The sequence below is a fragment of the Calliopsis andreniformis genome, chromosome 12 (assembly GCF_051401765.1).
Source record: "Calliopsis andreniformis isolate RMS-2024a chromosome 12, iyCalAndr_principal, whole genome shotgun sequence".
NCBI lineage: Eukaryota > Metazoa > Arthropoda > Insecta > Hymenoptera > Andrenidae > Calliopsis > Calliopsis andreniformis.
Genome location: NC_135073.1, coordinates 19134227 through 19157190, shown reverse-complemented (window position 1 = coordinate 19157190; position 22964 = coordinate 19134227). Strand labels below are relative to the sequence as shown.

General features: G+C 47.1%; 1 protein-coding gene across 1 annotated transcript in view; it reads right to left on the bottom strand.

Annotated features, from left to right (window-relative positions):
* The window catches only part of Nckx30c (solute carrier family 24 member Nckx30C), a 47011-nt gene that overhangs the window by 13684 nt on the left and 10363 nt on the right, over positions 1 to 22964 (bottom strand). Inside the window, exon 3 of the mRNA XM_076389678.1 lies at positions 9018 to 9294. Within this exon, the coding sequence (XP_076245793.1) occupies positions 9018 to 9294 (277 nt within the window). The remainder of the gene's footprint in view (positions 1 to 9017; positions 9295 to 22964) is intronic.

Sequence of the window (22964 nt, the reverse complement as noted above, 5' to 3'; positions counted from 1 at the left end):
TACTCTCTCCACGGCGTGGAAGTGAAACATTTGAACCTCTAACCGCGGCCATCCCTGACTCTTGAATACTTGCAACGACAATGGACCCGTCACGAAGCATTCCGAATAATTAACACAGTCTCCCAAAGACATCGAGACGATAGGTACTGGTGCGAAGAGCGCAATCGTTAGCGTCCACCTACCAGGTTGCTCCAATTAAGAGCTCCTCCATTAGCGACTGGCTCGTTCAATGAGCCACGATTGCTCGAGGTCGAAACGGACGCATGAAATATTGCAGGATCCCAGGCCCTGGCCTGGACCCCAGGTTTGAAAAGGCAGGAGGTGTCGTGTGTGAAGAAACAGACACGAAGAGAAGGTAATTCGACGATTAGCTCGGACCAATCGCGGGCCCGCGCTCCCTGGTGCTGGGTCAAAGGGAGAAAGCCGTGGCGAGTGGCCTTCATCCCCGAAGCTCGAGCGCGAGGCGAGAAAAGAAAGGCGAGGAGCCGAGGGCGAGAACTCGGGTCGCGCGATGAAAGTATCGACCCCTGAGCCGCCTCGAGCGGGATGGAAAGGCACAAGGGAGGAACGCGCGAACGGAAGAGGCTTTGCGATGGAGAACAAGAGGGTGAACCACGGGAGAGGGAGGAGAGAATGAGGCTGGCCGTGTTTTAAGCTGTTAAGCTTCACTCACTTTTCTCCTTCCGCCCTTTGTGGCTGGTTCCTTCGTCTCGTGGTTACAGTCTGACTGTGTGCGAGCGAAGATAAATACTGGGAACGGTTGAACCTTGAGAAATGAAAGGGAACGAGAAGAGGGAGGTAGAAAGAGGGAAGGGAAAAGTGAAGAGGACATCCCCTTAATTAGGATTACTTGGAACACCGAGGTTCGAATATCCGACAAAGAATTCAACATTGTCGCACTTGGAAATTAGGAGGCGAGGAGGCGCGAAGCTTCGTGCTACTGCACCAGCATTGAATTACGAACAGCGACGAAGTTGCGAATTTCGGTAAACGGGGGCTGGCTTAAATGGATTCCAAGTGGGTTGCAGAAACGAAACTTAACTGTATGTACTGTAGCATAAGCAGGGTAAACTCTAATTGGCGGTAATATTGTTGAAAATTACCCTTTGGTTCTGAGGCTCTCCAGGTAGAGTTCTGTTTCCCAAAATATGAATTTGCATAGACACCCATGGACTGACTACCTAATTAATAACTTCTACGTCCTTTTCCAGCCACCATCTCTCCCTAATTCCTCGACCTTTGTGTCACCACATGTCCCATTCCCTTCCGGTGAAAATCTGGCAGCCGTCGATTCGCTGAGTAACGGCAGAAGGGAAGAAAGAGTCAGGTCGGATCAAGTAGAACGAGTCGGTGCAGGTCGGCCGAAGTGTCACCTATTAACCTACAAAACTCGATCGGGCTGAGTTTATTCAGTGGGCATGCTCCGGTTTTATGAACAATTAAAGCGAGCCAGGGTGTCCTTCGGAATCGTAGCGCGCGTAGTTAAGGAGAACGAGACGGGTCTTTCAGGCGCACGATGAGCAACCGGCTGGAAAGAAAACACGCTCTGCCACTCGTTAAACGCCGCCACCGCCGACTTGTATAGAATAAATACGCCGAGCGACGCTGGGGGAAAGGACATCGAGCGAGGCGATCGTTAAGAACGGAGAGATATAGATCGACAGGCGTCCTTCGCGCGCCCATAAAAACCGCCCCGTTAATGGGGCAAATATTTTTGTGTTTGTCGGATGCGGTAGGTCATGGGGAAAGGTTAGCCAAGAGGGAACTAGGGTGCGAGCGCCGCGAGAATTTCCCTCCTTCATTCACGAGGGTTTCGTGCACCGAGACAATTTCTCGAAACGAGGATCTACCTCCGCTGCTCTTGCTTCTGTCTCTGACGAGCAGACGCGACACGATTGGACGCTGTCAGAGACGGTGAGAGGGGAGAGAGAATAATCCCTTGGAGTTCCTTTATCCATGAGGAAGTTTCCTTGACGGCGCCTCCTAAATCGAGGGTCATTAAGTTCCTGGAGGAATCAGCGACGCGAGATTCGATCAGGGAAGATCGCCGCTGCGGTACTCACGCTCCGATGATTTAAGTCGAAATTTAAATCAGTTGCGTCGGGAAAACGAGTAACTCTGTCTGCCAGCGTTTAACGAGTCGGCTGGAAAATGAAATTCCTAGCTATTCTATGTAGGTTTCTGAGCAGCTCGCGATTTAGCTACACACTTTTCGTGGAAACGATTAACTTCACGATACAAAGCTGGAACTTATACTGAACAACAGATTAGGCTACTGTATAGGATCGCTTGGTTCACGATAGCAGCGATATCTCTGCGAAGCTAAGCCCCGACAATCGAAGACTCGAAGGTTGTCTAACCACATCGCTCGAATTTCAAGGGAAGCAGCGATGCAAGTTCGAGGCACGGACATACGCTGCGAACTTCTCCAGAGATGAGTTATTAGCAGGTAACTATATCTCAAGGCAAGTTTCGTAACGATATTCGTAACGTGTCTAGCGATAGAGGGAGGCTTCTGTTTGGAAAACGGCGCAACGTCGAGGGGGTTATCGATCCATATCGTTCGGCTGAGCCCTTTTCGGCGGTGTCGGATTCCCGCGAGGGCTCTTGCGTGCGAACGATTAGACGCGGCTGCCAGGTAATTGTAATGCAAAAGCCGGCGTGATTGATTGCTCGCCTCAGCCTGTCGACCGAAGGTCACCCAGTCCACGATGCCTTCCAACTCGGCTACCGTTCTACCTTCGTTTCGTAACAATTTCAAAATTTATAGAATTCCTCGACAATCTGAGAAATAGATCAACCAAGGCCTCTACACCGTCCAGCTATATCTGATCGCTCGATAAAAATGGCAAATACGTTCCCCTCTGGCGAAAATTGCACGGATCTCATACGTCCGAGGGAATATTGACTTCTTCCACTCGGTCATCGGCTCCTTTCAGACGCTCGTTAAGAAAATTATTGGCTATCAACCTGACTCGCCATTATTTCCTGTATACTTTCTCTCGACGATGTCTGAGTTTTGAAGTTTCAGGTAAGATTGCTTCGACACTTTCGAGTCTCCTAGCGCACTGTTGGAAAGGTGTCGTGGCTCTACGGGCTCCCAAGCGTTTCTTCCTTCTTCGTTGGAAAGGGCAGAGGGATGGGCGTGACATTTAGGACGAAGTCGAGGGCCACGAAGTCGGCTGGTGGGAATTAAGTAAAAGTACGAGGGAACGTTAACCACGGGAGACGAGTTCGCGAGCAAAGAGCAGGAATTAAAGCAGCGCGGCCCAATTTGTTAATATCATCCCCAGCGGAGTGGCGAGTAATCGTGACTGTAACTCAGGGGACAGCGCGCGCGGGACCAGGATTTTCGATAAAATCACTCTCCGATCCCCTCCCAGTTTGCTCCTCCCACCTTTCTCTCTCTGTGTCTTCTACACAGCAACGTCACCGGGGATTTCGATTGGCCTTCCGCCACAATGCCGCTCATCCGCCTCGTATTCTCTGCAAGTTATTAAAAAACCTGGCGAACTGGCGCATCCCGTTCGTTATAAATAACGCGTTCGATTGGGATGCGATTCGAGGGCGAGTGACGCGCGAACAGCCTCCCCTCGTTATTCTTCCTCCTTTGGTTCGACGTTTTCACAAGATTTCCAGCCCCCGAGGGCCGAGCGGAGCGAGAACAATAAGGCTTATTTCTGGGGGTGCGAGGAATGTTAGATACGTGCGAGCCGACTATCTCGATGCACGACTCGCCGTGTCTCCTTACTGAGCCTCGAAAACCCTCACTCTCCACCCCCTGCTCACCCCCGCCCTATCCTATCTCGACAATGCTCCGGCATTCTTTGTTTCAATCCATCTGTAAGATTAAGTGGTGTGTCGAGTGTACCATATTTTTCAATTGTCCTCGGAGACAATGGGCCAAGGTGTCTCTCCTCAGAGGGGGACAGATTTTTGCGGCTCGCAGCAGATATCTAGGACGTTTTCAACCGCTCGGCCACATCTTATCGCCGGCCCCGAACGTGTGCTGGACACTAACTCGACCGCCCCCGTGTCTGAAGTAGGTTTGACCGAGCGAGAAGCTCGCAGGGGCAGGTCACGACCTGGACGAGCGGTTATTTAGACGAAATCGGGCGCAACCGTGCAGAGGTCGACGAAAATCGATGGACGAATAGTCTCGACGGGGAGAAAATTTCGCTCGCGACGTAACCGTGGCGCACAAAAACTGGAAACCGTTTCTTGAAAGCGGCGGGTCAAGGGTCCAGGATCACGAGCGGGGAAACGGTGTCGAGTGTCGGACGAAATATCTCCCTCGTGGATTTTTTCCCCTTCGTTGCGATCGAACGAAGACGTATCGACCTGACGACGCGTCACGTCCCATCGAGGGGCGAATCATTTCGAACAACGACGGTGATCCATCTGCATTTACTCGGAATACTCTCAGGATCTTCGACGTTCGCAATTTCTCAAGACTCAAGCAGTTGAAGGAAGAAGCGACTCAATCGATCAGGGTCGGAGTAAGGTTTCGTGAGGTCCGGGGTTGGATAACGAAGAGGCTGATACTGCATTCAAATATGCTGTACCCTTTGAGAGGATACGACAAAGGATAATTATTTTCAATCCTGGAGCCAAAGTAAATTTCAAAGCTTTTTGAAGAAAACCATTAAAAAGTCAAAAATAATTTTTTTCTTAGATATTTGCAACAATTAATATTAGCGTATGAAAAGTTGGGGACTCTTGAAGTTGAGGCCCTGGGCTATAGTTCCTCCTAGCATCCCTTAATCCAGTCTTGCCGCCGGTCCTATCCATTCTTCATTTCGCTTTGAGATCTCGCGCGGAGGCGGTGGAGGTTCGCCGGTTCGACGGAAGTGCCGCGTTCGAAGGTATTTCCGGTGAAGGGGTGGGCCATTGGAGGATCCTCTAGGAGGAAGGATAGTCATTCGTGTTCGATATTATCTCGAGTAGCAGCGCAAGGTGATATTCTTGATGACGTTAAAGGCCCGGGAGTTAAAGGAAGGGAAAAGGAAGGGAAAAGGAAGGGAAAAGGAAGGGAAAAGGAAGGCGAGCCCCGAGTGTGGATTCGCTGGTCGCGATCGATACGCGGCGGTTTCTAGGTCAGGGTCCCGATACATACTCGCCACTCACCGCTACTCGACGGATATACGCGCTCGAAACGCGTCCCGCGAATTCATTCGAAGCCAACCCAGCCTCTCCCAGCTTCTCCCGCGGACCACCCCTCGGGCCTTCTTTTTCTTTTTTCCGTTTCGCTGACTCGCCAGCGGCACGGGGAAAATCGAGGGGAGGAGAAGAAAGAAAAGCTCGGTACACGAAAAATAGATGGCTCGAGTCCATCCGATCGCCAGGGAAAAAGGTCTTCCCTCGTTCCTTCGCGCACACACAGACGCAACACGTTCAATCCCGCCTGGTGCGCTTTCGAAATCGCCTATCGAACATTTCCCACGCAATCGAGATTAATGACGCGCTTTCTGGGCAGACTGTCGTGTCGGTGGGAAAGAGGAGAGAACGAGAGGAATAGGGTGGAATAAATGAGGGATGCGGTCGATGCGGTATCGATTATTAAGGGGATATTCCGCTTTCGACTGACCTAAAAAAAAACGAACGCTTTTCTTTCCCGATTTTCTTTGCGCTCGTGGCCTTGTTGGGAGTGGACCAATACAATTTCCTGGACAAATCGAAATCGGTAATTTAGAACGATTTATCACACGTCATCCTCCATTTTCATTTACCCTAGCTTACTATTCTGTGGCGTGAAGCAAACCCACACATATATTCAGGAAAAATGACTCTGACAGCCCTTTGCGCGAGGAAGCTTGCAAGTCACTCTATTCTCTTCGACAAAAATACGAGAAGTAAAAAATCCATTTGACGGCGAATTTCCTTGCCGAATTCCCTCGTCGCTGTTCTGGTAGTCATAATGGGGCCACGCTGGATATCCGCGCGAAAGAGTTGTCTAATTGATGATCGTCCTTTTCTTTCCATTCGCGCGTGACCTGACCCATTTATATAACCGAGTCCGGTACACGGTACGTGCATAGCCCCGAAATCAATTTCAACGTCGAGATTACTCGGTTACCTTCTGGATTAAGATTCCTATCGATCACGCCAACCATGATCCCTGTTTCGTTTAGCAGCCGCTTAACGAACGCCCCTCGTCCGAACACTTGTACAAATTTCGTCGACGTCGATGCAAGAATGGGCCAGAGAGGTGTCCGCGGGCTAAAATGCACGCGATCCCATCTCTTCGAGGCGAGTATGGATTTTTGGGGACGAGGGTTTGGTAATGTCTCCATCACCATCCAGATTGAAATAAAGAATTTGACATTTGTGTAAAGAAGGACAGAAGAGAAGCTAGAAACTCGACATGAAGAGGTAGAGATGTCTCTTCTTCGTGACACTGCGACGCGTTTCAGCTGAATGGAACACGTAGTCCTCGTAAATTCTCAATGTCGATTCCGGGGTCTAATATTACGCGAACGTTTCCGCTGGATCGTGCGACATTTGGGAAAAATAGAAACGTAAGGCAGCGGTCTGAAGACCGTGAGAAATGACTGTGAGATGCGCCGAAAAGAATAGTACGCCTCTTTTGGCCGCGAAAAAGTACAATCGAGCTTCCATCGGTTGAGATAGGAAGATTGATAGAATGAGGTAATTCTTGCATGAGAAAATCTTGTGGCGTGAATGTCAGCTTTTGCCCCCAATTGGTTACAAGCTGAATAGAGTGAAAACCTAGTTCCTCTCCCTTATGAAACTTAAATAATTGAACCACTCTGTAATGAGCGTAGGAAATAAATTTAAAAAGAGATCCTATTGTGGAAAGTGGGGGAAGGTTATCGTTTATCGGCCCCATCTTTCCCAGTTATTGCCACGTCCATCTGACAAACACCGCGACCGATGAAAAATAACGTTTCAGGAGTTTTTTTCTACGACGAGGCCGTGACTCGATCTATAAATACGCAAAGTGCAGCGCGAAAGCGGGAGAGGGAACGCGATATAGGGCAGAGAAACAACCACGTATTCGCATTTATTCTCTAGTCACTGTCGAATCGTATCGCTCATGGCTAATCTGTCGACCCGATCGCTCGTCGATGCACTACAGCCACGTATCTAGTTGCCACTGCGTTGTTATCCCAAGGTTGTGTTCCCGTTGTTTGGCAATGTGGACGCTGATAACTATAATTACCAACGAGGCGACGAGTAGATTCGTCCTCCCCAATTCTAGGTTCAAGCTACTCGAGATCTACGCTAAAGTAGACCTTTTCTACTACAAGAATCAATTTAGCATGGAATCAATAGTACAGTAGAACGAATTAGGATTAATCGCTACTTTATGAAAAGTAGGTAAATTAATTATTGAAAAGGTCTATAAATCTCGAAGCTAAACTTAGAACGATTAATCAAGGTTCTACTATATTTAAATTTCAGTCGACTACTGTACTTCTACTATCAGCGTACCGTGTATTCATAATTCTAAATAAAAAATACTAAGAATAATTAAGACCTACTTAATCTAGATTCTACTACCATTCCCAAAGCACCCCCCGCCAGGTCGATTCTCCCCACTACAGCAATTTTGAAAACCCCAGTCGCTAGACCCAGCTACACGCGTCTGACTAGTGACTGACTCGTTCTACTGATCGCTACCTTCGTGCATCGAACAAAACGAGCAGGCAGCGTACACAGGCTCCTAGGCGCAACGAGCACGACATTGAACTTCTGCTTCGTTATCGTCGAGTGCTCGTAACGTTTAATTGCTTCGTCCGACGCAACAGCGCGCCTACAATCATCGGTCATGCAACGAAGCACGGTTGCGGACGAGCAACAAACGCGAATCTGCGTTTCGAGGCGGCTCCCAGAGCTGCAGATCTCTGCTCGCGAACGAGGCTCTCATTCGGGGGGAAAATGCGCGCAGAACACGCTCGACTGTATCGAGGCTGAGAAGAGGATCGGTGATATAGGCTAATTGGGTTACAGCCCAAGGCCACGCGGAGTCACTTACTTCGGAATGAACGGATTTCAATTGGAATTTTAAATCCAATCGAGTGCAGCGTAACGACGTTTATCTATACAGCGGAAGTTAATTAACCGACTCGGTTCGCGAGACTGCTCTGTGTTTGTACAGTTTCCACGCTGAGAGCCTGTACACGAGCTGCTCTGCTAGAAGCTGGACCCTATGGAAACGTTGCAAATTCACGGTAGAGTGCAGCTAGAATTGCAACTTGCAAGCGCGTCGTTATAACTGCGAGACGATGCTTTCAGCAATTTACTTGAGAGTGATTTTCAAATAGATCCACTTATCTTGAATCAGCCTGTATAGACGATTGTTAGACGTTCCAAGGTTTCGACGACCGGGACAAACGTTCTCCGATATGTTCCAGCGGGTTAAGGGTCCTAAAGGCTTGACCCGGCTGTCGATTGGAAGACAGTCGAGCCGGAGGTCTTAATGAGCGCGACACTACATTTAAAAGCACTTTACGCGACGAAGCTTTCGGAAGTTCTGCGGTTTCTCTCGGTACCGCGAGGCAGAGCTTCCACCGAACGTAGAAAAAATAATACCCTGATGGCCTGATACCTCGAAGTCACCCTTTCTAATCTAGTTTCTCTACTGCAAGCACGATTCTGCAACCCCTCGTTAAGAGAGCGCTCAAATACCGAGGGAAGAGTCCGATTCATTTAAATAACTCATATTTCAATGTTAAAGATATCCAACGATAGCAAGCACTCTGCGGTAAAATTGATTCTAGGTTCATCAGCGAAAGATTCGGCGCAAGTCGCCGACCCCGTGACCCCTCGCGAAAGACGGGCGATCGAAGGGTTCCAAGAACCGAGTGACCGCGATCAAGGCTCTCGGAGGCAACGCGCAGGTACCGCGGCCGCGGCGCGGGGGAGCACGTCGTCGGTAATAAAAGAAAGAAACTAATAGGCTAACGTTAGAGACATGGCTACCAGTTAAGAGCGTGCTGTCAGCGCTAAGGCAAAGCGGCAAGCGAGAGTGATAGAATGTGGAGTTGGTATACCGGCGCGGGACTGACCGTCGTGGAGCGGATCGATCGTGTGGATCATAAGCTGTAGCAGACCGTGCCTGAACTTGGCGTGGCTCTCCCTGGAATGAGACGAGGGGCCACCATGGGCGCCCTGCTCGCAGCCCTGTCCCGCCGTGCCACCGGCACCGCTGCTGCTGCCACCTCTGCTGCTGCACCCGGCCTCTCCGCCCGCCGGTATGCCGCTGCTTCCGCATGCACCCGACACGCCACCCACGCTCGTCTCGCTACTGTTCGTCGCGTTCGGATGCTGCTGGAACACACACGTCATTTCGTCTCTCAATACACCGTGTATCGTATCGATCTCCGCCTTCCTTCTACACTAGGCCTGGCCAGAAACGTGCTCCTAGCACCGGAGCGCTTCTTCTTCTTGCAACAGTCCAAATGCAAAAGAGTGGGGGAGTCTGTGAATGCGGATTATAGAAGTACTCATTCACATTACACCACTCTTTTACAGGTGATAGTATTCATAGCGTTCCTGCTGTTGCTTGTGAACACTGAAGAGCGCTTCTTAGCTGGGAGCAGGCTGATGGCCAGGATTCTTTTATATTATTCTTATATTATCTCTATCATTCATTCTTTCACTCTTTTTTTATGGAATCCTTACACTCGCTTTCGTTCGACTTTGCTGTTTCTATGGCTACTTTCACTATGGCTGTGTCTTTGATCGCTGACTTGGATCTAACGTACCGCGGAATCGGTAACGTGGAGTATAGTGGAGTATGCGGGGTGCTACAAGCTGGGGGTCTTTGGAGACTGAGTTCCGAGTTTTGCGTTCAAGTGAAGGAAACACTGACAAGTGGTGATACGAGAAGGGGTAGGGATGATGAGGGTTGATAATGATGGATCTTGGATTCTACTGTCGTTGATGGAACGATTCATGTGATGATAGTAATGGTAAGCGTATTCCACGTGGGGTGGCAAAGTGGAAAATATATTTTATAGAATTCTTGGTATCACGCGTCTGGATCTCGTTGGAAGAGAGATCCCTAAAGGTAGTACTCATTTTTTAGAGAGGCTTTGCAGGGCGTAGAACTTGTCGAGCTGAGAAATATAGGTAGTTCGTGAACTTTACTTCCCTGGAAAATTCAAAAAATTCAGTACCTGCAAATTGGAACATTTTCTCAACTTTTGAAACCTTTCAAATGCCTTTACGAGAAAACAGGTACTTGTGTTCTCAGCTCGACAGAAATTTCACAAAAGTAAGTTGCTCCTCCTTAAACTCCCCCCAATCTCTGTGTGGAGTACCCCATTTCAATAAATCCTCACGAATACCACGAAGCAACGGCGCCAAGTAAAGCACCGTCCAATAAAGCTTCATTTTCAAACTCAGTATTCCACCGCAAACCGTTCCAAGGAGGGACGAGACGTTATTCAGTCACCCCCTCAAAGAAAGCTACATCCCCAACATTCCCAATGGAAAGCTTCAACTCTTATCTGCAACTTCTCCTGTTTCACATCACTGGCAAGGGAAGTTGAAACGACATCCATCTGGTCTTAGCAAAACAGGATAGCCTGTAGTCACAGTTTGACTATTTTCTCGCGACTGGCACGTCGATCCTTCATCAGACAGCGACTCAGGAGTATATTTTTTTCTCTGGGGGAAGGAATAGCGAGAAAGATGAGACCGCGTCTCATCTACTATGCATGAAACTTTAAGGCGCTCCGCGCGTCGAGCTTCTCTACTTTTCAGGTCGCTTCCGGATAGCCGAGCAACAGCTTTGGTCACGGATCAGGAGACGCGCGTATCCGTTCGCGGCGCTACGTTGGCGCTGTTTTTTTGTTCGTTTTGCGGATGAATCGGGACTATAAAGGTAGGCCGAGCTTCGAGCGCGAAACAATAAGCGCGCAACGAAACGCTGAAACGACGAACGACCGGCAAACGAACCGATTCGACTCGGTCGACCTCGTTACACGTTCAAATACGCGCTGAATTTCACCGAGGAAAAACTGAACTTAGCGACTTCGTTAATTAGCTCAAGTAAACTGGTCGAGCTCGCGAAGCAACTCCCGCCGAACTCAGTTTCTTCTGGGACTACTGAGTGCTTGCAAATAATTCATCGATTTTTATTACAGTCAGGTGAGTTTGCATCTCTTCCATTGGTCCACTTTTCAATATTGAAGAAGCTACATCCGTTCACGGTTGCAAACTCGATTGCTGCCAACTGTAGACCAACTGCAAACTGAATCGAGCGTTCGAATGTCGGGAACACGGAGCTTTGTTAGGGAAATATTCTAAAAAATCAGGACGATTCGAATTTCAAATATGCAAATATTTCTGTCGCTCTGTGGCAGAGTAGCCCAACGGTCCTATATCGTGGAGCTTCCACAAGGTGACACTGTTAGCCGCACTTCTGGTAATCGAATCTTTCCTTGACTGTTTCGTGACGCTATAGCGTCGTCCGTTCACGAATTTGAAGGGAATTGCGTTTCCCTCGCGAATTCTCGCGTCGTCGTTTGCATGGGATCGACAAGATTAGCGCGCAGACACCAGAGAGCGTGAGATAATGACGCCGTGTACCCGTTGCATAAACTCGACGGCGGCCTCGTAATACTGCAATACACCAGACTGCATCCACTGCATTTTCCAATTACGCCTCCTTCCCTCTACCAGAGCCGAAACATTATTCGAAACAAGCCTGTATCTTCCTCGATCGTGGCTTCGCGATAGAAGTGCACCAGAGGTCTGAGAAAGACTACCTGATACAATGGCTAGGACTGTCTGCCTCGAGGCAACTACGTGGATGTTCCTTCATGAGAGAGACTCTTTGAGGGTGAGCAATTTGGTACACGTAGGCTTCACTTATTTGTTTATTCAGTGAAAGGGTAAATATCCTTTGGTTCAGGGTTAGTGTTTCGCTTTGATTTCATTTTCAGTGCATCGAGTTTAACTTAGTATAATAAATACAGAAAGCTAAAAATAGAAGGTTCTACTATTAAAAATCTCCTTTCCCTTACTCCCTAATATTTTTGCATTTCATTTCACGAAAGATTCCCAGTAAATTAAATCCCTCCACCCACTCTACAATGTATTCCTCCTCAAATAAAATTCAGACGACCGTACGTCTCCATTTGCATCGATGATTTGCGGCTAGTGCTGAAGGATATCGAATCGAAACGGTTTCATTGTGGATAGTGGTCAGACTGATAACGGCTGCTACAGTGATACGAGTTCCTATTCTAGGCAGAGGCTCGTGCGTGGCTGTTCTGTCTCTCATCGACGAGATAATGACCTTCCTAATTAGCGAAGAGGCCTGTGAAAAGCGACGTTCGGTACGATTGTCCAAAGAGCAACTTTAAACGATGTAATAACGGACACGCAACGTGTGTAACAATACGTATTGATCCCGATTATTTGCTGGACAAACGGGAACGAATATCAACGGAGCTGCCCTGAGGCAGATGGGGGTATATTTGAACGGCGACGATTTCCGCGAGCATGGTGAAACACTAGAAGCAGATCAACCGATAGTCCCTTTTGACTGTAAAAGGATGTTGACAACACAGAGAACGATAGACGGCAATGATTTACCGAATGTCGATTTTCAGACACCGTGAACGTCAGTATTTTTCTAAGTACCAAGCTCCAAAGAATCTAAGTGTTACGAAAAAATAGAAGTATTTGTTAAGAGCCGTTTTCAAAAATTCAGAGAAATATGAAACGTGTTGCACACTCTGTCACGTTAAAACTTTTGTCTATTGCCCAATTAATATCGAAGCATCGAATAAAATATCGAAACGTAACTGTCCACTGTAAATAAAAATACTATTTGCAGAGCTCCCTGTATGCGACGCTGAATTCTATATTTTTCACGAACTCCATGCATTACACTGGAGTAATGGATTCCTATGAACATTGATCCTGATGTAAATAATAGATCGAAAATATGGAATAGAATTTTCCCCCCTCGAATTATCTTTTTCGAGGAAATGAATTTCGGCCGTCTGTCCACTGTTGGCTGTTTCCACTTGCGTCTCCGCAAACACCAGCAGCAGTAGAATTTCCTTTGTTCACCGATGTATTTTTCCAAATTATTTGCTTTCCATTACCACCCCCTTTTTCAATTATACCACGAATTACGCGCCCACCCATAAGCAACAAACTGCATTTAAGCCACTTTATTTCGTCGATACAGGCATAATTCGTATTAACGTCGACTCATATTAATAACGGACGTCCGTGTCCACAAAAGATGAAACTCATCGAGAGATTAATAATGTTGCGTTTACTTTACCTCTGCACACCGAATATTAAATTCTCTTTTGACCAAACTCGCGGATAATTCGAGCCGCGCAACTTCCCCGCGAGTTCTAGTGTCGCTTTGAGTTACAAAATTTCCCATCGACGCGATCCACTTCAACAGAGTTCCGCTTCAGCTGGGTCTCGAGCTCCCTTCGCGATAAACGTTAAGCGAACGCTTCGATGCGGCGCGAATCGCAACACCCACGGGACGCGGGATTATTAAACAGGGCATCGGTCGTGCCACGAATTATTTAACAATTTCGAGCGGCTGTTCACCGAGCGCAAGTGTCTAGCAAGCTTCAGCAACCCTCCTAACTTTCGTAATCATAACGCAGACGAGAGAAAGAAGAACAAGAGGAGAATCCTTACGCCTATCCCAAGGCCCACTCCTCCGAAAAGTGCACTCGACGAGTTCTGTTGATTTATCAAGGATTTCGTTGAGCTTAAGGTCACGATGTTTGTTCGGTAAACTTTTTTACCTTCTATTTTCTCGGGTGGAAAATCCAAGGAAGATTATTGATGAATAAAACAATGACAATTACTAAGAACTTGTTTGAAAGTGCACCTTTCGTTGAAGAGGCTTGGGATGATTCTTACCTTTAGATGGTGTGGAAATAATTATTTCTCTAACTTTACTGCACTTTGTACTAATTATTTTTTGCACTCGCGCAATTAGTATTTTTTTATGAACAGAAAATGACAAGTGTCCTAAAGTTTTGACTGAGAGTGCACATAAATTTGTGTAAGGATTAACTAAATAATTTCACCACCACTGCACTGCACTGCTTGCGTTCAGTTCAACGTCTCGCGAAGGACTGACATCGATAGATCTTTTTGCATCATCCTCCATTTAGGAACCATCGGTCTGTCTTATTAAGTCAAGCGTGCGAATTTCAAAAAGAACTTCTCGCCCCAACTATATTATCATAAAACCACTGTCGGTCCTAAACTCGAACCCATCTGATACCGTTCAGGTATGCGCCGTCCCTCGTGCTCAATCATGGTTTTGTCCTTTCGACGGTATACATTTTCTTGTATTTAATTGTCCTAATGAAAGACAGTTTGAAATTTATTAGTCGCCGATTTTTTCTAGTCTCTTAAGTCCATGGAGTAATGCTACAAGGTTTGCAAGAAACAAAAGCACTTTAAAGTTTCGCTCGGCGACCGTACTTTCGAGACACGAAATTTCTCGCGGGTTCCGTGCCAAGAGAGACGTCCTTCGATTTCCGCTGACTGTTCCTCCCGGCGGTATTTGCTCCCGTTGTTAAAAATTGTACCAGTTGGGGTAGGTTAAAGGATTTTGGGTCGAATAGTGGGTCGAGAGTGCCGTGAAAGTGGCTATACGCTCCAGCCTTCGGGAATCCTCGCCAAAATCTAGTGGAACTCCTATAACGCGCCCAGACGTTCATATTTTCGCGTCTGCGGCATATGCAGTGAATAGAAAATTATTATCGATACTTCAAATTTACCAGCATTAATCTTCGCCTAGCCAAAACTAGGTCTTAAAGCCCCTAAACACCAGACTAAATACTAAACTCTGCAAAAGAGTTCGCGAAAGTCGCAGGAATAAGGAAGCGTCGCAAGTTTGAAAGCGTTGCGTGCTCATAAAAACCGAGGCACGAAAATGGGAACCGGAAAATGAAGAAACTCGCTAAACACGTTCGCCATGTTCCCATACCATCTCCTCTCGTCTTTCCCGTCCCAATTCACAAGCACACTTATCATTGTACTATATTGCTATCGTTATATCTGCCGCCTGTTCTCACGGAAGAAGTTGCAGTCGAGGAAATCCAGTGACTTTTTCGAGGCATCATAGACAAACCTGAAGCCTCCCTCCCCTCGGCCGTAAATTCGAAATCGACGGGAGCGTTTGCTCTGGAAAATATCGATGCGATTCGCCGCTCGCCTCGGGGAGTCGTTTTCCTGGATGGAACGCGAGGTCGAACGTGTCTCTGTCGAGAGACAAAACGTTTCCCCGTGCACGCGGAACCGGGAATAATAAATAGAGCGGAATGATGGTCGGCGGGCGTGTCGTGACGCGCGCGAAAAACCGAGCAACCCTTTTTCGGGGGATGTGCCGTGATGAGGTGGGTGTGGCGCTGCTACGTTTTCCTTGCTGTTTTTCCCTAGACTCGATTGGCACAAGAGAAGAACGAGCAATCAGGATTCTTAATTGCGCGGCGTCGCTTTAGGGAGACGAGGGTACTGTTGGGAACGCGCTTCGAGGGTTGCGTGTTCAGCCGAGCGCGCGAGGACTAAGCAGCTTACTCCAGCGGCTGACAAATTTATACGAGTTAGCTCGATTGTTGCACCCACGTGTGTCGACCCCTACTACCGCTGGGAATCATTTAATTATCGCTCGAAGATTGTCGCTTAACGCGAGTCCTGCCGATCGACCGAAGAGCGGAATTGAAATTGAAGTTGGAATTGGAATGGGATCCCTCCTCGTTCCTGAAGAGCATTAGTGATTTACTTTGGGCCACCTCGATGAGAAGTTTTGGCGAAATAGAGTTCTAAGTGATTATGATGGTTAAATATAGTGTTGATAAGAATACGGAACGATTCATTGAAATGAAATTCTTAAACCCTTTCTATTCCTCCAAATACTCCTCTAGAATATCTCATATCTGTATACATATTTCGTTGCTAAGGACTTCATATTTATTTCTCGTATCAAATTGCTTTTTATTGATAGTTTATTTTTAATACGTTCATAAACTCCACTGTGCATGATCATTGTGTTAAGAGTCATCCCATCGCGATAAAACGAGCTTCAAGCTTTTCTTCCTACAGCACTAAACCAAAAGGTCTAAGTTTGATATCTGCCAGTAATGATTCCATCTAAAAAGTTAAACGTCAGTGCCGATGTTCGTCAGAAAAGGCCAATTACTCGAGCACCCATAACTTAGTTCGAATAATCTAGACTCTACCGTAATCCTAATAACATTAACGGTTTCAGAGTCCCGACGCCAGCTGCAGGAGCCAATCGAATGTGCATTTCATCGGGCAACAATCCTGAACTTTCTAATCAGGCCACGTCATACACGGCGAATTGTCGAAATTATTAACAACCGGGGAAATAAATCGACACACGTGAATTTTCCGGGCTCGAGGCTGACTCCGAGAGAGGACGAAACGCGTTGCGCGACTTTTATGCAGACAAATATGGCTGAATTTACGTCTCCTGAAGTTTAACCCACATATTTTACGCCGCGAACGTCAGCCACTCGGTTTTACGAGTTCCCGGAGCGTTTTCGTGCTAGCGTCGCATATCCGCGCTCGTTCACGTGTCCTGTGAACGTCAGGTACCCTGACCTTACCCTACATTTGCTGGGAAAAAGAAATCGCGGGCTCGCTGAGCAAGGGGCCAGGTTCGAGCCAGATTTCTGCACAATTAATGGACGCCTGTTGTTGAACGACCTAGTACCGAGGTCTATGAAAGAACCTCCAGAGTTGGATGGATGAGCTGAAGAACAGAGAGAGAATGTAGATAGACGGGGTGGTGTGAAGAGACCGAGTGGATGGAAGCCTCGACGATTCATCTAATCGGACAAGGAGGGAAGGGTCTGAGAGGGAGGAGAGGGAGGAGAGTTTCGCCAGCGTCAACGCCATGGACAGCGACCGCTCGTTGGATGAAGAAGCACTTAATGGCCTGTTATCGGTAAGAGCATTACTGTTAATTATACGCGAAGTCGGCCATTCGATAGATGGAGAGGGAAGAACTGCGCGCTCCGAGGCAAGCTGGCGAAGTGTAGCGTGTGCTGTGGAGGTTAGTAAAATGGAGATAAGAGTACAATTTTTTGCGAAGGGATCTTCTGTTATTCAGCCTTTCGAATATTTCACCTGTTAATTATAAGAGTATAGTAGTGTAGAAAATTAAGAGAATTAGATATTAAAGGTGCATTTTAGTTTTCACTTTGGTTTCAAATACATTAATCGAGGTCCCACCCTATTTCGATGTCTAGAACCACTCCTCGAATTTCCTGCACTTGTGGACAAGCACTCTATATACCACAAAAAAATCTTTAAAATCCTATAGAGTAGAGATCTATAACGTCCGCGAAATAAAGAGGCCGAGAAGGTATAATCGCAAACCTATAAAATAATTACAGCCATGTGAAAGAAGCTCGTGCTTGAAAGAGTTGATAAGAATGTCTTCAGAGCCACTGCCAAGACCAAACTCCAACCGAATCGTGTATCAGCTGCGATTCCAGGCCTCTCAACCGGAAATGAATCGATCGCGCGAAATGGAAACCGACTATAGAACAAGGAGATCGTAATGGAAGTTAGGGTGTTATTGTCGAGGCGTCAGCCCGAATACGAGTGACGATTAAAAGCCACTAGAAGCAACTCGAACGATGAGTTCGCGACGTACGAAACAACCATTCTTCACCCCATAAAATACATCTTATTTTCTCCTGTTTTCACGCGTCACGGCTGCTTGAAGCAAACGGGGCCCATTGAAGCGGCAGTGTGGGTGTTTATCGTCCCTTGGCAATATTTCAAGGGTCCACTGTAGCAAAAACTAGCGGCAATAACGTTCACGCAATAACGAGGGATGCCGAGCTAACTTTCCGTGTTGTCTTTTGATCTCGCTCGCTATTTGATAACAGCGAATCTATGGAGAATACACTGACTACCGAAACGGAAGTCGAGTCGCTTTGAAGATATTTACAGACCAAAGTTTCTGCTTTCACGAGGGCAATCGAGTTCCGTGTTTCTCGAAACGCGAGAAATTTTATCGTCCGCGGTTTCGATACTTTTCCTCTGAAGTAACTGAAACTAAAACCCCAGCAGAGACGTTTTCTAAGAACATCTACTTACAATTGTTCGTCTAATTTTTCTACTCCGTGGAAACTATGAAAAATACTTGGAAAAAGCTACCGTGACATTTTCTTACACAACATTTCTGACTTGTCAGAAGAATCAAAAGGCATCGTAGCCCCCATCAAGGTCTCGAATACCAGGAAGAGAAAGAGAAGAGGAATTAACGGAGTCATCGGGGAAATAAAAGGGGCTGACGCGTGGTGATGACAGATGTTGGTGTTTGACAGGGAACGAGGGTCCCTGGCTGTCTCCCCGATCCTTTGTTTCGATTAGATTGACGTAATTCAACGAGCACTCCGCTAAAATATTCCGCTCTCGGTGGTAAGTGGGTCAAACGGTAAAAAGTATGCTACATTCAGCGATCTGATCAGGCGGGGGAGGGGATCGATTAAACTACTCCGATGAGCAGCGCGCGCGGCCACGCTCCGCGACACGAATCCCTGAATTTTCTGTGCCGCCAGTGCCTGACCCTTTTCATCGTTGACGCTCCTCGTAATGGGATCCAGAAAGGCGACAGTTGGATGGACATCATTAGGGGGATCAGGGTTCAGGCCCCAGTGGAGACCGATGAATCGGAAAGCCTCTTTGCGGTATGAATGGAACGGCGTGGAACACACGATGCGAGCATTAAATTGCAACCTGGCATGCGCTCCAGGCTTGCCGGAATATTCGTAAATAAATGATCAGGCGGCGTACTATGGGCTTCGATTCACTGTCGCCGCTCCTATCTGGCCACTCGCTTTGCCCGGACACGTCCACCACCTGTCTTTAAGCTCCTTTTCCGTTTCTACTTGGTAATACAGCGTTGATAGACTCTAGGCGGACAGCGAATGCCTGCTGCAATGGGGAACTTTGAACGCGATACGTCCTACTGTTCCGTTCGCAATTTATTTTTCTCTCCTGGCTCACGCTCCATTGAAAGCTCGATGCGCGAGTATGTCATGACTCGATACGATTGTATGCCAGGGAAGACGCGCTGGGCGAGGAGTTTACTGTTTTTGTCGATACTTCGGTGGAATGGACACGTTTGACGATAATGTCAGAAGTTTAATGCACGCTGGAGGCGTTTGAACGCACAGGCGTAGGTAGAAGTTTAGGTTCTATTTCTATTGGTGCGATGATGTTCAGCTTTCAGATTTTCCTTTGAGCAGCATTGTAGATTATTATGTTTGGAAGACTAGTGCAAAGTTCACCAGCGTCACAGCTGGTTTCATCAAGGGCCCGAGGACATTCTGATATCTCTGGAAGCCTCTGGTAGCCTCAAACACTCCTGGCCACTTATGTCCTGTTACAGCAACTTCTTGCCCCACATCACTCCTGTCAGGGCTCATAATACCCTCACGGCCTCATAGTTTTAAAGCTCTGGATGTTCCACCTTCAACCGTGTCAGTTTCTCTGCGATACAGTTATTAAATAAGATACTACACGTATTACAATTTGTCTCTCTTGCTGTTAGCTAATACTCCAACAACCTTCCCTGGCTTTGATAAAAAGTCTCCCATGTAACACTCATAGAATTCTCCCTCAAATATTTGTCATGAAATATATCGCTTCTAAACGATACTAATTGTCACAGAGATCTCAAGTTGTGGACATTAATACCTGCTAGCTGTCGCTAATATTGAATGGGACACTAAATTCTTTCCTGCATTCGTATGGAAACGCTCTAACACTGCGAAGCACAGACGAGCGCAGCTAATTAAACGCACAACACGCGTCGGATTTGTCGGAGCAAGTGTCGACCGCGTGTCACAGTCGTCGCTGTGTTGACGGTCCCGAGTACAGTTTGCTGACGCACAGATCGACCAATCTGTTCGCGGATTATGTAATTCGTGGCTTGAAATTATCATATTACGAGGTTGCCGCGGCACAGCGTGCCCAGGCAGAAAGAGAGAGAGGCGGTGGAAGAGTTTGGCATAACAGAGAGAAATGCGATCTTCGCAAGACCGTTAATGAACGCTGCCGCCGCAATGGGCCGATGAAAAGTTTGGAATGAGGTAGGCTAGGGCAACGAGACCGATCCAGCCATGCAAGGAGAGTTTAAAAGACGACGGGAAGGAAATCCAGCGTCGGGGAAACTTTCGAGGGGATTCTTGAGACAGCTCTAGTGCGCCAACCCCATTATCCTGCCTAAATATTTTCGCTCAAGCAGAATCTTTCTGTCCTCTGATCTCCGCAGCTCGTCAACCCTGATTCGCGTCGGACAACACTTTTTTAGGCTCTGTTCTATCCCACCACCTTCGATCCCCTGAAAAAAGCCTTACATAGACTCCTATTCGGGCTCAGTTCCAATCCGATACCGCTGCAATTCCAATTCTTCGAGTCCAGTGTCTGGATTCAACTGGCTCCCACCACTGGCCCGATTTATTTTACTCTTTTCTACTTTCTTCCCTCGCGAGCTACGATTTATCGCGATTTTAGTTCACCACTCGACCGATTTCCTAAATCCGCAACGTTGTACCAACGAATACAATAAACGTTTTGTCCAGAGTACTCGCCATTCGTTGGCTTGTAGCATCCACTAGAAGCAGGGGTAGTGAAGTAGTTCGACAGCCTTGAGAGTCCACTGTTTTTGAAGGCGGACTAAAAGCAAAGGAAGCTTTCGCGAAAGAAAGCAGTACTCCCCACAACTTGACCACGATTACAGTTTCGATCTCGACGGAACGTCTCGGGGTAGAAACTACGATAATAGAGCTTATCACGCTGATTCGCGTAGAATTAGCCGAACTCAGACGAGGGGGGAGTTCGTCGAAGGCTGCACTCGCGAACTTTGCGAACTGCAACTACTTTGGCTCGCGAAACCAGCAGACTCTCCCGGTTGAAATCAGTTATCGGAACCGATAGGGACGCAATTACGCAACTTTCACTCGCGACACAGTTCCCCATCTCGTGGATCATTCGTCGGAACTTTTCTCATGTAGAATATGCGACAAAGCGGGAGCTCTCGCGTATCTTATCGGAATGCCACTTTTGGAGAGGATTTCGCGCGCGAGGAAACGCTGGCTAGAGCAGTATCGGTGAATCGAAGGGAATAACTTTGATTTTCGAGAAATAAGACGAGGTCGAGCTTCTTTTTCTCCTGTTATTTCCAACACAGTCGCATCGATAACGAAAAGAATCGATTGAAGCGCGGGACTCGATATCCCGATTCATCGACTCGCCAATTCGATTATCCGCGCGATTGGATTTTCCACACTGTCTGGCAGTGGTGGATTTGCTCGGGCTGCGCTGGATAACCTGCATCCACCCGCGGCAGGGACAATTCGACGGCGGTGCAACCGCAAAAACGAGTCACGTCACGGTTAATGTCTGAACCCGATATCTAGATGCGGGCTTTGTCTAGGGAACCTCCTGTGTCACTGCTTTTCCTACCAGGACGAGTCCTGGGTTATCGAAAAGTTAGATTCGCTGCTGTCCCCTTAATACCAGCCTCAGCTACTACGCTACTCCTGGTTATTATGGTTTGAAGCTGCAGGGTGTTTGTGTTATTCTTTGCACTACTCGAGCTTCTCGTCAACACTGCAAGTTGTTTTATCAGAGATAAATGATCTGCTGTCTGCTGATATAGAGAAACAGGAAATTTTGGAAACAAGTACATTGCTCGGAAAAATGATGGCACAGAGAAATTTTGGGCAAAGTTAACCAACTTTGACTGACGATAACTCTGCGAAAAATCATCTTAGGATCATGATTTTTCTTTTAAATTAAAGCTTCAAGTCTTTAGTTTGAGCTACTATGTCTTGATTTCAAGTTTAATACGCTCTTAACACGGTAACTCCTTAAACTTGAGGGCATGTTTGCCATTTGGAAATTTGCAAACTTTGACGGAATGCGGAGACTTGCAAAAATTTTTTTCGGAGACACCGTTTACAGGAGCATAAGGTTTGAAGTTTCCCCTTCAATTCAAAAAAAAGATCAAGTCGCTACGATTTTTTTTCGCAAAGTTACAGCACTTTAAAATAGGCCTTGCATTTACCGCCATATAAGCACTATCCGATGAGCTGGAAAAATGCAAGGGTTACTTTAAAGTGCTGTAACTTTGCGAAAAAAAATCGTAGCGACTTGATCTTTTTTTTGAATTGAAGGGGAAGCTTCAAACTTTATGCTCCTGTAAACGGTGTCTCCGAAAAAAATTTTAACGAGTCCGTGCATATCGTGAAATTTTGCGATTTTCATATGACACACATACCCTCGGATTTAAGGGTTTGCAATGGTAGAAATGCATTAAATTAAAAATCAAGACATAGTGACTTGAAGTGAAGACTTCAGGCTTTAATCTAAAAGAAAAATCATGATCTTATGATCATTTTTCACGGAGTTATCGTCAGTCAAAGGTAGTCAATTTTTCTATCTAAACGCGAGTTTAGCATCAGAATCTGGAACGTGCAATATATTCGAGCAAGAATATTAGTACCCAAGACTCGACTCGCGGAAAATAATTCAGAAGAGTTTATAGTCTCCCCAGTGTGAATGAAAGAGCAATAGAACCGAAGCGTGAGGATAAATCATCGACGCAAGATTTGCGGCTTTTTTTAGCGGCTGCTCCCGCGAACCGGTGCGTGGAAAGATCCATCGATCTGCTGCCGCTAAAAACGAACGAAGCACTTTTGCTGGTAGGCACTCGCCGCCTTTTGTACCGGTCGAAAGTGCTTCGGAATCGTTCGTACTTACCGGGAGTTACGATGGATGTTGTTATCGAACGGAACGCGCGCACCGTGCACTTTCGACCAGTCGTGAGTTTATTTCCTCCCTCCCCGTGGTGGTGTGTGTAGGTGAGTATAGATATGACCGATGCAAGGAAAGGTGAATATGTTGCGTACGTGTGTACGTGTCCTACGTATCTATTATGCGGA